Source organism: Carya illinoinensis, chromosome 4 (genome assembly GCF_018687715.1).
Source record: "Carya illinoinensis cultivar Pawnee chromosome 4, C.illinoinensisPawnee_v1, whole genome shotgun sequence".
NCBI lineage: Eukaryota > Viridiplantae > Streptophyta > Magnoliopsida > Fagales > Juglandaceae > Carya > Carya illinoinensis.
The window spans coordinates 12,591,562-12,606,735 of NC_056755.1; the positions used below are offsets into that span (position 1 = coordinate 12,591,562).

Sequence of the window (15,174 nt, forward strand, 5' to 3'; positions counted from 1 at the left end):
TATTTTTTCAATTTCAAACTCAGCCCCACGTCTCTCCTCTGTTCCCAACAGCCCCTGCGCCCCCAAGTCTCCCTGCATTTCCAAACCCCCAACTCCATCAACACTATACCATCTCGCACCTCCACTGCTGCCAAGTTCCATATTCCTCTTCCATCGTTTCTTTTCTTTTCTCTTACACAATTGGCTGCAGGCTGCGATAAAGATGGGTTCAGTAAGAGTAAAGAAACCCCATGCAGTATGCGTTCCATTCCCAGCACAAGGCCATATGAACCCCATGATGCAATTAGCCAAGCTCCTACACTTCAAGGGCTTTTATATAACCTTTGTCAACACTGAGTTCAACCACAAGCGCTTAATCCGGTCCAAAGGAGCAGATCACCTCAAGGGCCTGCCAGATTTCAACTTCGAAACCATACCGGACGGGTTGCCGCCTTCTGACCGTGATGCAACCCAAGATGTCCCTGCCCTTACTGATTCCATAAGAAAGAACTGCTTGGCACCCTTTAAAGAGCTAGTGCTTAAGCTCAATTCTGTACATGAGTCTGAAGTGCCTCCTGTTAGTTGCATAATATCGGATGGGATTATGGGTCTTGCAAGTAAAGCTGCTGAACAATTAGGCATCCCGGAGGTACAATTCTGGACTGCCTCGGCTTGTGGCTTCCTCGGACATCTGTCCTTCACTGAACTCATCAAAAGAGGCTTTGTTCCCTTCAAAGGTACTTGGATTATTTTTGTTTTCAAAGCTTCTTGCATGGTGCTAGAGGCTGTCATAAGATTTAATAATAATAAAAAGGAGTCATATATATAAGCACCTCTGGCTAGATCAATCATAACTGAAGGAAAGAGAAGCCTCCATCAAGAAGTGACTGAATTGTAATCAATTAATTAGTTTTAACAACTTATTTTATATCGAGATCTCTTTCAAGTGTTGCAGACAAAAGCTTCATGCATGATGGAAAGCTTGACACACCAATCGACTGGATCCCAGGCATGAAAAACATCAGGCTCAAGGACCTCCCTAGCTTTATCAGAGTCACGGACACTAAGGATATCATGTTCGACTTTCAGGGGTCAGAAGCTCAAAATTGCTTGAGTTCTTCAGCGATTATCTTCAACACATTTGATGAGTTTGAATATGAAGTACTCGAGGAAATTTCGGCCAGATTCCCTCGCAATATATACACCATAGGCCCGCTTTCCCTGCTAAGTCGGCAGGTCCCTGATAGCCAACTAAAGTCTCTAAGTACAAGCTTATGGAAAGAAGACTCGAAATGCCTCCAATGGCTTGACAAAAGAGAACCCAATTCAGTTGTTTACGTGAATTATGGCAGTGTGACTGTTATGACAGAACAACATCTGAAGGAGTTTGCATGGGGGCTTGCAAATAGTAAGCACTCATTTTTGTGGATTGTTCGGCCTGATGTAGTGATGGGAGACTCGGCAATTTTGCCTGAAGAATTCTTTGAGGACATAAAGGACAGGGGATTGATAGCAAACTGGTGCCCCCAAGGCCAAGTTCTGGCACACCCATCTGTGGGCGTTTTCCTAACACACTGCGGGTGGAATTCCACTTTGGAAAGTGTTTGTGGTGGTGTGCCTATTATTTGCTGGCCATTTTTTGCAGAGCAGCAAACCAATTGTCGATACGCTTGCACTAGTTGGGGGATTGGCATGGAAGTCGACAATGATGTTAAACGTGATGAGATTGAAGCACTCGTTAAGGAAATGATGACTGGGGATAAGGGAAAGGCGATGAGACAAAAGGCAGTAGAGTGGAGAAAGAAAGCAGAGGAAGCTACTGATATCGGAGGCTCATCTTACAAGAATTTTGAAAGGTTGATTAAGGAGGCTCTCCATTAGTCAATGGTAAGTGTAGGGAAAAACAATAAAAGTTGAGCTATTGTCATAGAGATCCATCTGGTCGAGTGGGAGGTATGCGCCCGTGAATCGTTACATTATTTGTTGCTATTATTGTGGATCGTTACATAATAAGTAAATATTGTAATATTGTAGAACTTACTCCGTATGTCGACTGTCTTTCTCCTACCTAATCTAGGGGTGCAAGTTTATTAGTCCGGACCGGATTGGATTGATAAGTATATCGGTCTAGCTCAGTTCGTATAATCTTAAAATTTCGATTTTCAGACCGATCTGATGTGTGGTTCTTTTGGAATGTATTGGACCGACCAAAAGATATATATAGATTTATAAAAAATTATATATATATATATATATATTACTTTATATAATAGTTATATAAGTTAATTATATAATTTTTATATAATTTATTACAATTGATTATATATATTTGGAGCTTTGATAACATTACATTTTTCATTCATTTTTTCTATTTTTCGTTTTTAACTTTATCATGATGATTTTTAATTCTTGTAAATGGATATGGATAATTTTGATAATTTTTCTAACTTTTTTAGGCTATTTTCAAGTACAAAATGTACAAATAAAAATAAATAATTGATGTTTAAAAGTGTAAACATTGTAGACTAGATGGGCTGAAAATAAACATGAGAAATGATTTTGAGTTTTTTGTATGATTGACCCATTTTACATTGGCCGGATCGAATAGGACCGACGGAGTCAATAGCTAACGGTCTAGTCTGGTTTATAGGAATAATTGGTCCAGAAAAAGAGCAGATTGAAATTTTCCAGTTGGTCTAAAACTAGACTAAACCAGACCAATTACACCCTTTCTGATCCATTAGTCACGGTTTATTTGTCGGCAATTAATTATCATTATTTTTTAGATTCAATTATGTTGTGTAATTCTTGAATTGTTTTCAAGTAATATTCAATTACTTTTTTGGTTTTTTACTTTCATTGTAATGAATAAGAACCAAAAGAAGTGAAGAGGAGGAGAGAGAAAGAAATGAAAGAAGAAGGCAAGTGAAAAAAATAATGAATTCTAAATAATTAGTTGGGTCAAAATATTTGTTTGTCTAAGATAAAAATTAGATGTTTTTTTTTTTCTGAAATGATAAAAATTAGATGTTGAGTGAATCTTTTTAATAAATTATTTTTTAAAACTTTGCATTAACTGAATGCTGATGGAGAGTAGACTTTACCGATTATAGTAATTTAATTAGAAGTGATAAACGACGAGAGATAAGGGAAAGACAAATGTTACTATTCGTAATTATTATTTTATTTTATTCTTATTAAATTAATTGAGTTGTTCTATTTATTACAAATTTGTTATAAAAAATATAAAATAAATAAATATCATGTATGATGTACGAAGATAATAATTAATTAATAGAATTATTCTATAATTGAACCGAGTTTGGAACCCTATGAAATCCCATTGTATATGGGCTTAGAAACAACAAAATATGATGCTTGAGAAAGAAAATTGAATTGGAGTGAATATGATTATATTTCTTATTATTAATAAGTTTAAACTACAGTTTTTTTTTTAATATTTTTATTTTTAATTTTATCCTTAATTTTATTTCAAAATTACGGACAGTTTGTTTTTATTTATGTTTTCTTTCAAGCTGAACCTCTCTCTCTCTGAAGCTCACGAACCCAGCTCTTTGCCAAAGCCTCAAGATCCACTCCCTCTGCAAACAATAGGCAATGAAGTGCCGAAACTCTCTGGAAGCTGTGGGCGAGACATCTACCTCCGCTCTGTCGTCTCCGGCCTATTCCACTCTGTCGGTCTCTCCCGATTCAACCCAGACAGCGCCGTAGACGATGGTTTCGTGGCCGCCGTTGGGTCGGGCCTCACCGGCCTAATCGTCTTGGCCAATCAGCTCAACCTCAACCGGGTGTTTTCCTACCAACATGTCCAAATACACCACAGCAAAACTCAGAAGAAAACAAGCACCTGGGAGTTACAGAAGAGGATGAAGGTCATGAAAAGGAGACAAAGTTAGAACTACTTGGCCGAGCCAGCAGGCCATTCTGGGTACGTCTGATCATATTTTCTGCATTAATATTTCTTGAATATTTGCATGCCCAATTGACCTATACATGATTTTTTCAACTTCCTGGACCAGTTTCGCCGGTACGACCGCTACATATCTGTTATACCCTCATATCTTATCGCTGGCGAGCTAGATCGTTGCAGGCTCTGGCTTTTGCTTGTAGAATAAGTCCACAATTATATATGTACACAAGCTGTTCAAGTAAGGCCTTTTGCTATGATTTCCAGTCTCTCAAAGAAAGATGCAGACTTTTCCATCAAGTTCCCCATCTTTCTCGCCTTCTCGCCAGTTTCCACCAAGCTTTTCAGCTCAGCCTTTGACCTGCTTTCGAGTTCCGCCTCGAAGCGTCTAAACTCGTCCATGGCGCTCTCCAAAACCGATTCAAGGTAGTCCTCGGCTTGTTGCAACTCGGTCTCGGCCTCTTCAACTTCCTTTTGCTGTTCTTGTTCCATGGCTGCCCATGACTTGTATGCTTCGATCTCGAAGAGTTTCATGAGATCTTCAATGGTGGATGGATCAAAGCTCTTGTCTTGCAAGGCTTGATCTGAGAGGAGGGTGAAATGGTAGATGAGAGCTTCCATCTTTCTTGTTGGTCTGAATTGTGCAGATCTAGCTTCAGTAACGAGAAAGGCTAAAAGCTGGATGGTAGGCGAATCATATAAAGCAGGGGTATTTTTGGTCCTTTAAAAAGTATGCCACCCACACTAAAAATAAATAAATAAACTTTTAGAAAAATATATAAATCACCTGAAATTAAAATGAAAGATACTATGCTTTATATTAAGTATATAAATATTATATATTTTTTAAAAAAATAAATTAATTTTTAATAATAAATTCTGTTATTTTGTATTAAAAATACTCGATTTATAACTGTATGCATGTGGAGGACAGCTTATTTTCCTTACGTTATCATCTCGTTCAATGTGAGGTTTATTATCAACTGTTGTCCTTTTGAAATTTGAAGAGAGAGAAACCTTTTGAGAGAGGTCATACCATCTTTTCTCTTCATAAATAATAGACACTCATAATTAGAGGTGTCGTGTGTTAAAATATGTATAATTATAAAAGAACGGTAAGGATATCATTATTTTATTATGATTAGACTTATCTTATTGGATGTAACTACGGTAGCTATCTGTATGGTTCGAGAAAGTTAGGAACTTATTCATCAAGCAGGCCGAATCCATGCATCATTTATTGCAGTGGATAGGAATAACGTTTAATAAAAAAATTCCCATCCGTCAAAAAAAAAAAATTTTTTAAAAATTCCTTAAAGCATTCCGTAAATAACGGTGGAATCAAAATCATCTTGCTCTTCATCCCCTCGAGACTTTTATTACCATATTGTATTATTCCAAATTATCGATGCCAAGTACGTACTGCAGTGATCTGACCTCCAACGTCTCTGAAATTAAATTTAATATTATATAGATATATAATTTGAGGAAGTGGGCATCATTGTGTCATGGAATTAAATATGCTAATGACATGGAATGATGAGAATATATATTATTATATGACCCATAATGCTTCTAATAAAGACAAAATAAATCGCCGAAAGCATGCCATCAAAAGTACTCTGCAACTAACTAATTACTTATCAAATTTTTTTTTTTTCAAAAAAAAAAGGAGCGGATCACGTTAGAAGAGAAATAACTTTTTACGACTAAAATTTTATAATTAAAAAAATTATTTCTGACAATTTTTATAAAAAATAATCCTTTCAATTACAAAATTTTAATTACAAAAATCCATTTATGTTGTAAAAATTGGAAGCATGCATGAATTTTGTTTTCACCCGTTTGACAAGATCCATAACCGAAGAAAACCAAAAGTCTCTTATAAAAACACAGTAATTAGATGCATGTATTGACTACTTTCACCTTTTATCCAAGAAAGAAAAATATAATATTGGACAGACGACGTGACTCGATCTCTAGGTTTAGGGGTGTCCCACGTTGGCTATTGAGAAAAGGAATGAAAATTGCAGTATTAAAGGGACACATGATTAATAATATTTGATGCATGACCAAATGAATGCTACAAATTAGGTTTCAACGTCTTTTAAGTGACAAGTGAAAGGGTAAGGCCAAGAAAGAAGATATTCAAAGATATCCCGTACTCTGTATATATACCTACTATCTAACTTTTTGTCGAACCAAATTATGAATCAAGACCACCCTGCTTTTGCTGTACGTTAATTAGACAATTATCTTTCTTTCTTCTTCATTTGCTTTGTCTCTCTTCGTTTTCTTTTTGCCCTTTTAGGGTTGTTGCTCTCTCTCTCTCTCTCTCTCTCTCTCTCTCAACTTCAACCAAATTAACGTCACTTTGATCAGTACTGTCAATTACTTTGTGGGGGAGTTTACCACTTAATTTCACATGCATGGACGTGATCGTGAAGAAGAAAGTTTTATTTTTATTTTTTTTATTCGCACGCCATCTATTATGTGAGTAGACAGAACTATCTTGGCTATCTTGGCTATCTTAGCTTTATTTGACAATTACGGTGATTTGTATATATAATAGTATTTGGTTTGGATGGAAAGTGGGCAAGTTGAGTGTAGTAGGTCGATTCATGACGCTCATCTAATCTCTATCGAATAAAAAAGTTTACAGGGAAAGTTGGTGCTAAGTCCCTTTCTCGAAAGCTCCCTCCTACCGACACATCTAAGAGCTTTCGCTCGGATTTGGTTTGGAGGAGACAAAGACCTATTATATTTGTTAGTTTTAAAAAATAAAGATAGACAATTTCAGAAAATATAATAAACGGGTAGCATAATGTATTAAATATGATGTTATATCATGTTCATAGTGTTGCGAGTAGAGCAGTTAATCTAACAATGTAACGGGTCGAAGACAGATTTAGTTGAGCATCCAAACAAGTCGTAATTCACAAAAAAAAAAAAAAAAAAACCAAAAACCGTTTTAAGGACGGCTGGTTTTCATTTGGTGGGACAGAATCCACTTCTGAGCACAAAAATATTGCATGTGGGTTCCTCTTGTGTGTATTGTCACGTACACAAACATCCCACATTCCTCTAACGAAATAAAAGTAGTAAAAATATAGTTGTAAGCACAATTGTGTACTGATCTGTACACCAATGTGATGTGATTGATCAAAAAGTAGATTTTATTGAAAACAATGTTAATTTAAATTTAAAGTATAAATGAATCAGTATTGGTACACAGATTAGTACGCGACTGTGCTTGCATATAACAAAACTCATAAAAGTATTCCCCATTGAGCCACCCCGACTTCTATCATTTCGCTCCTCACCTTCTCTTTCCTCTCACTTCTTTTCTCTACTTTTTTTTGCCCTATCTCATAGGGTTTTCATGTCCTGGTAGTTTTGTTACTCTCATGAACTCCTGGCCTAAAGCTCTGTACAAAGAGATTTTGGCCGTTGTCTTCTTTGGGTTTCTCTTTTTTGTTTTCTTTGGAGGGTTTTCTGGTGGAAAACGGTGCGGATTCGACCTCCTGGGTTTTTTCAGCCGTACCCATGTCTAAGATCTTCGATTTCAGTGGTAAGCTCTCGATTGCCTTAGAAAAACATAAGCGATATACTTTAAATATTCTTCTAAATGACATAGTTAGTAGAGAATTCATCAAAATTAAGCCGTTACCTCTGTCTCTCTCTCTGTTTTTTTCAACAAAAACGGTGGCCCTTTGTTTTAGACCAGCTAACTCTGATCCGTAGAATTTTTACAGGCCTTCTATAGTTGTCAAGCGCCGCAACTATGATACTACGTTGCTCTTCTGTAGTTGTCAGGCGCCGCAGCTATGATACTACGTTGCTCTTCTGTAGTTGTCAGGCGCCGCATAGCTATGACACTACTTTGCTCTTCTGTAGATGTCAGGCACCGCAGCTATGATACTACATTGCTCTTGTCTTTTGTAGAGAAATACTTCACAAGAGATGAGTAGTCATAATTTTCTCTATAAAAGAATTATTCAGTTCATCTTCTTTCGCATCTCATCTTCTTCACTTTTCTGAAATTAGTCTGCATTCTTACTCTGCAATCTCTTTCTGCTTTCTCACTTTGCAATGGCTCAGCAATCTTCTCATTACCACTACATGAGGTATCCTGCACCTCGTTCACCAGTTGTTTCTGCTTCTTCCGTAGGTGCTATTATGCAATCTAATAATGATCTGACTAATAAGTCAGATAATGAACTTATCTACGAGCTTGTGAGTCTCGGTACCCGATACTCATCAGCCATTGTCGTATATTCTCAGCGACTACAATCCAGGACTGGTGGGGTTGACAAACTCCACGAGAATATTGCTATCCTTCAGCGGCTTCTTATGGAGTCCAACATAAAGATGGAAGCACTAAAGCGAGATAACAGAGATTTAAAATTTTTGCTTAAATCTTCTTTTCGAGTGGCTACTCCTTTAGATAGGAAAGGCATGCAGATTTTTGAAGAGCAAGAGCGTTTAAAGATTGAGGCGAAAAGCCTCAAATTTCTGTAATTTTGCTTCGACATAATAAAATAATACTTCACAAATATTCATATTTGTATTTCTATCTTCTGTTAGATCTTCTATGTGTTCCATTTTATTTTTCCTTTAATAATGCACAATTTCTTACAAAACCGTAATATGAATCTGAAATACTAATTGTATTTAAGATATGGTATTTTAGATCTAATAATTTTATTCATCTCCTCCATGAATGTTCTCTAAATCCCAATTGAAACTTGTCATTTTATAAAGTTTTTAGTTACAATTCACTTGTAAAATCTTTACTTGTTATTTGAAAAAATTCCAGTGGATCAAGATATCAACAATCATGACAGTGTTGCTGCTCTCCTCTTAAACATGTTGATTCACATGAATAACCTCAATTGCTCCAGTATACTGAATGAGATGTACTTATTTCTTTTGTTCTTTATTTTAGGACATTTTGAACTTTTGCCATTTATTGTAGTAATAACATAATTAAAGATGAACTGATGACTACTGCATAATATGCACGGAATTCTACCTGCAGTGTACTAAAATGAAGTAATTTGTTATGTTATATGTAATCAACACATTTCCTAATCAATTTGTGCTATTATCTGCTTCTACAAATTATTGATATGCTTTAGTGTTTCCAGAAGAGCAAAAGCACATAGTGAAACAGTTTCTGAATTTCAGGTCAATGATAGAGAATCCCTCATTTCTCATTAACTTCTAACCGACACTTACTTATCAAATGACACCTAGACAAAAAAATAAATCCATAACTCATTTTGTTGTTTATATCTGTGCAGTGTAATATTTTGTTGTTTATATGTTTATTATGAAGAGGAAGAAAATTGTTAAAATATAGATGAAATTCTATCTATTTATAACTAAATTGAAAAATTTTTAAATTGTTACACTTAATAAAAATATCAATTTGGCACACGTGGATCGCACGTGCTGCTTTACTAATATATATATAATCATGAATATATTTACAGGATACATATACAACCTGAGATACAGATAAGTACCAAAACTAAAGGAGGATATTGAGAGAGAGAGAGAGAGAGAGATAAGTATGAGGCTATAAGATAAACTTCCACGGTAGGAGAAAAATAGTCGATATCCATAAACTCCACAATAATAGCAACAAATAATGTAGAATCCAGCTCACAAGCCCATCCCTCCCACTCGACCAGATGGATCTCTATGCAATAGCTCAACTTCTATTGTTTTACCCTACACCTACCATTGACTAATGGAGAGCCTCCTTAATCAACCTTTCAAAATTCTTGTAAGATGAGCCTCCAATATCAGTAGCTTCCTCTGCTTTCTTCTTCCATTCTACTGCCTTTTGCCTCATCGCCTTTCCCTTATCCCCGGCCATCATTTCCTTAACGAGTGCTTCGATCTCATCACGTTTAACATCATTGTTGACTTCCATGCCAATCCCCCAACTAGTGCAAGCGTATCGACAATTGGTTTGCTGCTCTGCAAAAAATGGCCAGCAAATAATAGGCACACCACCACAAACACTTTCCAAAGTGGAATTCCACCCGCAGTGTGTTAGGAAAACGCCCACAGATGGGTGTGCCAGAACTTGGCCTTGGGGGCACCAGTTTGCTATCAATCCCCTGTCCTTTATGTCCTCAAAGAATTCTTCAGGCAAAATTGCCGAGTCTCCCATCACTACATCAGGCCGAACAATCCACAAAAATGAGTGCTTACTATTTGCAAGCCCCCATGCAAACTCCTTCAGATGTTGTTCTGTCATAACAGTCACACTGCCATAATTCACGTAAACAACTGAATTGGGTTCTCTTTTGTCAAGCCATTGGAGGCATTTCGAGTCTTCTTTCCATAAGCTTGTACTTAGAGACTTTAGTTGGCTATCAGGGACCTGCCGACTTAGCAGGGAAAGCGGGCCTATGGTGTATATATTGCGAGGGAATCTGGCCGAAATTTCCTCGAGTACTTCATATTCAAACTCATCAAATGTGTTGAAGATAATCGCTGAAGAACTCAAGCAATTTTGCGCTTCTGACCCCAGAAAGTCGAACATGATATCCCTAGTGTCGGTGACTCTGATAAAGCTAGGGAGGTCCTTGAGCCTGATGTTTTTCATGCCTGGGATCCAGTCGATTGGTGTGTCAAGCTTTCCATCATGCATGAAGCTTTTGTCTGCAACACATGAAAGAGATCTCGATATAAAATAAGTTGTTAAAACTAATTAAGTGATTACAATTCAGTCACTTCTTGATGGAGGCTTCTCTTTCCTTCAGTTATGATTGATCTGGCCAGAGGTGCTTATATATATGACTCCTTTTTATTATTATTAAATCTTATGACAACCTCTAGCACCATGCAAGAAGCTTTGAAAACAAAAATAATCCAAGTACCTTTGAAGGGAACAAAGCCTCTTTTGATGAGTTCAGTGAAGGACAGATATCCCTGGAAGCCACAAGCCGATGCAGTCCAGAATTGTATCTCCGGGATGCCTAATTCTTCAGCAGCTTTACTTGCAAAGCCCATAACCCCATCCGGTATTATGCAACTAACAGGAGGCACTTCAGACTCATGTACAGAATTGAGCTTAAGCACTAGCTCTTTAAAGGGTGCCAAGCAGTTCTTTCTTGTGGAATCACTAAGGGCAGGGACATCTTGGGTTGCATCACGGTCAGAAGGCGGCAACCCGTCCGGTATGGTTTCGAAGCGGAAATCTGGCAGGCCCTTGACGTGATCTGCTCCTTTGGACCGGATTAAGCGCTTGTGGTTGAACTCAGTGTTGACAAAGGTTATGTGAAAACCCTTGAAGTGTAGGAGCTTGGCTAATTGCATCATGGGGTTCACATGGCCTTGTGCTGGGTATGGAACACATACTGCATGGGGTTTCTCCACTCCTACTGAACCCATCTTTATAGCCAATTGAGCTTAGATATTGGTGGAACCAGAGTTCTAGGATGATGATACGTAGCTTAGTTTGCTCCTTTTATACAGAAAAAAATGCTTTGGTATTAGCCCTAAAACGGAATAAACATATCTCATAAAGTGTTAAGAGACGTAACGAAAATAAATGCATTTATGGAACATGACAAGTGACAGCTAATATCAAGGAGTTCTCAGTCAACCATTCACCTCGAGGTTTCCACAATGACAGAATTTCACAGGAACTTAAGCTTAAACATGATAGCTTTGTTACATTTTGAAAGATGCTTGTAAACATTAACGAACAGTACTTCTCTTTTTTTTTTCTTCGCGAACAGTACTTCATGATGTCACTTCCTTTTTTATATATTAATGTGATTAATGCATATTCAAAAGTATTCCGGTGGAGTGTACCAAAGGGAAAGAGCATGTGCCACATAATAGTTGGCTGAGCGGATTGTCAGGACCGAAGTATTAATTAATTGCGTATCTGACCCTTGTATTGTTATTTGTTCGTATGAATACTCGATGCTCTTGACTTTTAAAGTAATTTTGTAAGTGACATTTGGTATTTGATACTGAGTTGCAATCTAAAATTGTCGGGCCGGTAGTAGCACCGCTCGTTTATATCAATAGTTATTTTTGTAATTTTTTTATATTTTTTTAAATATCACTTCCTAATCATTAAAAAAAAAAAATTGCCAAATAACATACTGTAGCGGTCACGGGCGGCATTCGAGCTTTATTCATCGGACGGTGGGGATCTTTTTCACTATGAACATCCAGTACATGTTAAAACGTGCAGGTTGCTTGTTAGTGCGCATTGTGCCAAAAGATGTGCGCATCGGTTCTTGTGCCAATCAATTTTTGAGCAGTACAATTTTGAATTGACTTTTTCGGAGCTGGCCAACTTTGTCTGAGGATATTTAAAAGACCAATCCGGAGTTGTAGGAGCGAAATTTATGGATAATGCTTTATCCACATAAGGTGACCACATTCGATTGTACTTTTTTTTTTTTAATATATATTTTTTTATTTAATAATTAAGAAAATATTTTTAAATGATATTATGATTTTTATTTATTTTTAAAAAATATTTAAATATATTAAAAAAATACATATAAAAATTAAAAAAAAAAAAATTGTTTTACCTTTTCGGTAGCCACCTTCGGTGGCGTTTCTTTGTGGCGTCCGAAATTTATAGGATTGGTGAGTCGCTGATCGCTTGGCTGTCACTTTATAAGCAGTAAAAGTTATAATCACTTGGCTGTCATCTTATAAGCAAATCAAAAAATAAAAATCTGAAAAAGAAAAAGACTTACTTTTAGAATCTGGTGATGAGCTCAAAGGTAAATATATAAGATAGGGCTGAGAATTAGGAGAGAGAGAGAGAGGTATGTATCAATAAAATAACTGGTAGTGTGGAAGTGGGTTGGCAATGACGTCAGTGTCTACCCCGTCGATAAGAACTGGCGGCAAAGCTGGGTGACTTTGAGTCTAGGGGTTGGGATTCGGGACAGGGAGAGGAGGGGGACTCGAGGCTAGGTGGAATGCATGGATAAAAATGGAAAATAAAAAAAATAATAATAATTTAGATGATATGACATTCTACTATCAGTTTATGAAAATTTTTTGTAGGATTCTTGGATGACTCTGACAACCCTCTAAAAATAATGATAACCAGTTTGTTAGTATCCTTTATAGAATTTTTGTGTGGCTCTAGCAATCCCTCTTATTTATTTGCTTGTTTATTGACATTTCAAAAGGATTAATATTGATATGGAAACATTTCACTTACCATAAAAAATATTGATATTTTAATTTTGTTTAGTCTGTTAATGAGTTTTATAAAAATTGTTATGTTTTGCATCCGCGTCTTATAAGCGGTAAAATCTTTTCATGGTAAACTCTTCTTTTTTTTCTTTTTTTGAAGAGGACAGCACCTTCATATCTTCATTAGAGACCATCACTTTTAGTAAAGAAATACAGTAAAAGCATCAAAATAGTATAAAAAAAAAAAAAAAAAAACTGACAAATAAAATCTCTAAAAACAAAAAAAACTAACCAACCAACTAAAGTCGAATATTTGGTAGACCCAATTTCTCCATTTTAAAAGACCCTTTGAGAGGCCTTGGTAGCTAGGCAACATTAGCCGTGCACCCCTCCGCCCCTAACATAGCAAGAAAATTTGCCCATGTTGAGTGCAATGACTTTTCCTTATCTTCCTTCCTTGCTTTACATCTCCTATTCCATAAGTACCAAATCAAGATACAAAGAATAATACCAAAAAGAGACTCTACTTGTGAATTTTTCTTAGCCTTAAGAAACCAACTCTCTACTCGAATCCGCCACCCACTACCTCACATGGATGTCGTACCAACCGAAAAAAAGGCCCACTCCCACATCTCCAAAAAATTCCCTTTAGCCAAAACATAGTTCAAGTCTTCATACCCCCCGTGTCACAACAATTATTTCTGGAAACAAGCAATATACCAAGCTTACAAACTTGATTATCGACACTCAAGACACTGATAAAAGCTTTCCAGATCATAACTGAATTTTTTTTTTTTGGTAAGGACAAATGCCAAACCCAGTTAAACCAGTCCACCTTTAGGACTTGAAATTGAATATGACTCCAAGCACTTTTAGTTGATAAATTACCATCCACATTATCAGTCCATGCGAGAATATCATACACATGTTTATATATTCCTAAATTGTCCACCACAGCCATTGCATTTTCCGAACCCACCAGTCGAAAGATAACATTGATATCCCAGCCATACTCCAGTTTGCATTCTCTAATGGTAGTTTTCGGAAATGGAACATTGGAATGATAGTTAATTAAATGGCTCCCATTCGACCATTTATAATACCAAAAAAATATTTTACCCCCTCTAACCCTCCAACGAGAAAGATTAAGAATCAAAGAGGAAGGTTAAGAATCAAAGGTAAACACTTAGCAATCATTTGCCAATTCCTATATCCCTTATTTGTATCTACAAACGAGACATGGTTATTCTTCACATATTTTGCTCTAAAAAAGAATTCGTCCATAAGAAATTCTCATGAAGCAATTTCCAAGAAAATTTTACATATAGAGACTGTTGAATCTCATCCAACCTCTTAATTCCCAAACCACCTTCCTCTTGATCTGGTAGACACATTTTATCGCATGCTCTCCAACTAGGTTTATTCTTTCCTTCCATGGAGCCCTAAAAAAAATTCCTAAAGTAGGTATTTAATAGTTTGAACACTATCCTCAGTACCTGAAGAGTAGATACCAAATGAATAGGCATACTTGATAAAACTTGTTTGATCATGATCAATCGGACGCCTTGTGAAAGCAACTAAGATTGATAGCCATCAACTCTTTTTCGTACTCAAACCACTAGGTCCTCCAAATGTACAGCTTTCAGTTTTTTTGAGATAATTGGAACTCCCAAGTATCAAAAAAAAAAAAAAACTGTCTCTTTAAAACTATAGACTGAAGAAGAACATGCCGATGAGCAAATGTAATATGTTTTGAGAAAATGAGAGAAGATTTCTCCACACTTACAATCTATCCCAACCATGACTACTCATATGTTGCAAAAATTCTCAATATGTTTCAAAGGGACTTGAGATTACCACTTGTAAAAATAATTATGTTATCCATGTATAAAAGGTGCAAGATAAGCGGAACCCCTCTTGGATGAGCAAAAGATTCAATTTTACCTTCCATAAATTCCCACTTTAAAAGCCAAGATAAGATTTTCATGGTAAACTTTTGTTTGTACCAAAACCATTGAATCATATGGTTTCGAACTCTCCAATCTTAGTTTCACAAATCTTTCAAATCA

At 36.4% G+C, this 15,174-nt stretch overlaps 3 protein-coding genes across 6 annotated transcripts; 1 reads left to right on the top strand and 2 right to left on the bottom strand.

Moving 5' to 3' along the window:
- LOC122307585 (linamarin synthase 2-like) lies at positions 1 to 4,532 on the top strand. 4 transcript variants are annotated; one of them, XR_006241783.1, is made up of 4 exons: positions 1 to 716; positions 935 to 1,866; positions 3,516 to 3,928; positions 4,020 to 4,532. XR_006241783.1 is itself a non-coding variant. In XM_043120539.1 (3 exons), exons 1-2 carry the CDS (start codon positions 203 to 205, stop codon positions 1,858 to 1,860), a joined length of 1,440 nt encoding a protein of 479 aa, XP_042976473.1. In that variant the 5' UTR covers positions 1 to 202; the 3' UTR covers positions 1,861 to 1,866; positions 3,516 to 4,532. The 4 variants fall into 4 exon arrangements, 2 of the variants coding, with proteins under 2 accessions (XP_042976473.1, XP_042976472.1); XR_006241784.1 differs by having other exon boundaries at positions 3,538 to 3,928; XM_043120539.1 differs by having other exon boundaries at positions 3,516 to 4,532.
- LOC122307586 lies at positions 3,930 to 4,528 on the bottom strand. The gene has a single exon (XM_043120540.1). The coding sequence runs from the start codon at positions 4,526 to 4,528 to the stop codon at positions 4,145 to 4,147; it is 384 nt and encodes a 127-aa protein (XP_042976474.1). The 3' UTR covers positions 3,930 to 4,144.
- A 4,967-nt stretch (positions 4,533 to 9,499) lies between the features above and the next one.
- On the bottom strand, positions 9,500 to 11,435 carry LOC122307795 (linamarin synthase 2-like). The gene is made up of 2 exons (XM_043120891.1): positions 10,807 to 11,435; positions 9,500 to 10,588 (listed from the first exon to the last, which is right to left on the bottom strand). Exons 1-2 carry the CDS (start codon positions 11,318 to 11,320, stop codon positions 9,663 to 9,665), a joined length of 1,440 nt encoding a protein of 479 aa, XP_042976825.1. The 5' UTR covers positions 11,321 to 11,435; the 3' UTR covers positions 9,500 to 9,662.
- Between the last annotated feature and the right edge of the window lie 3,739 nt (positions 11,436 to 15,174).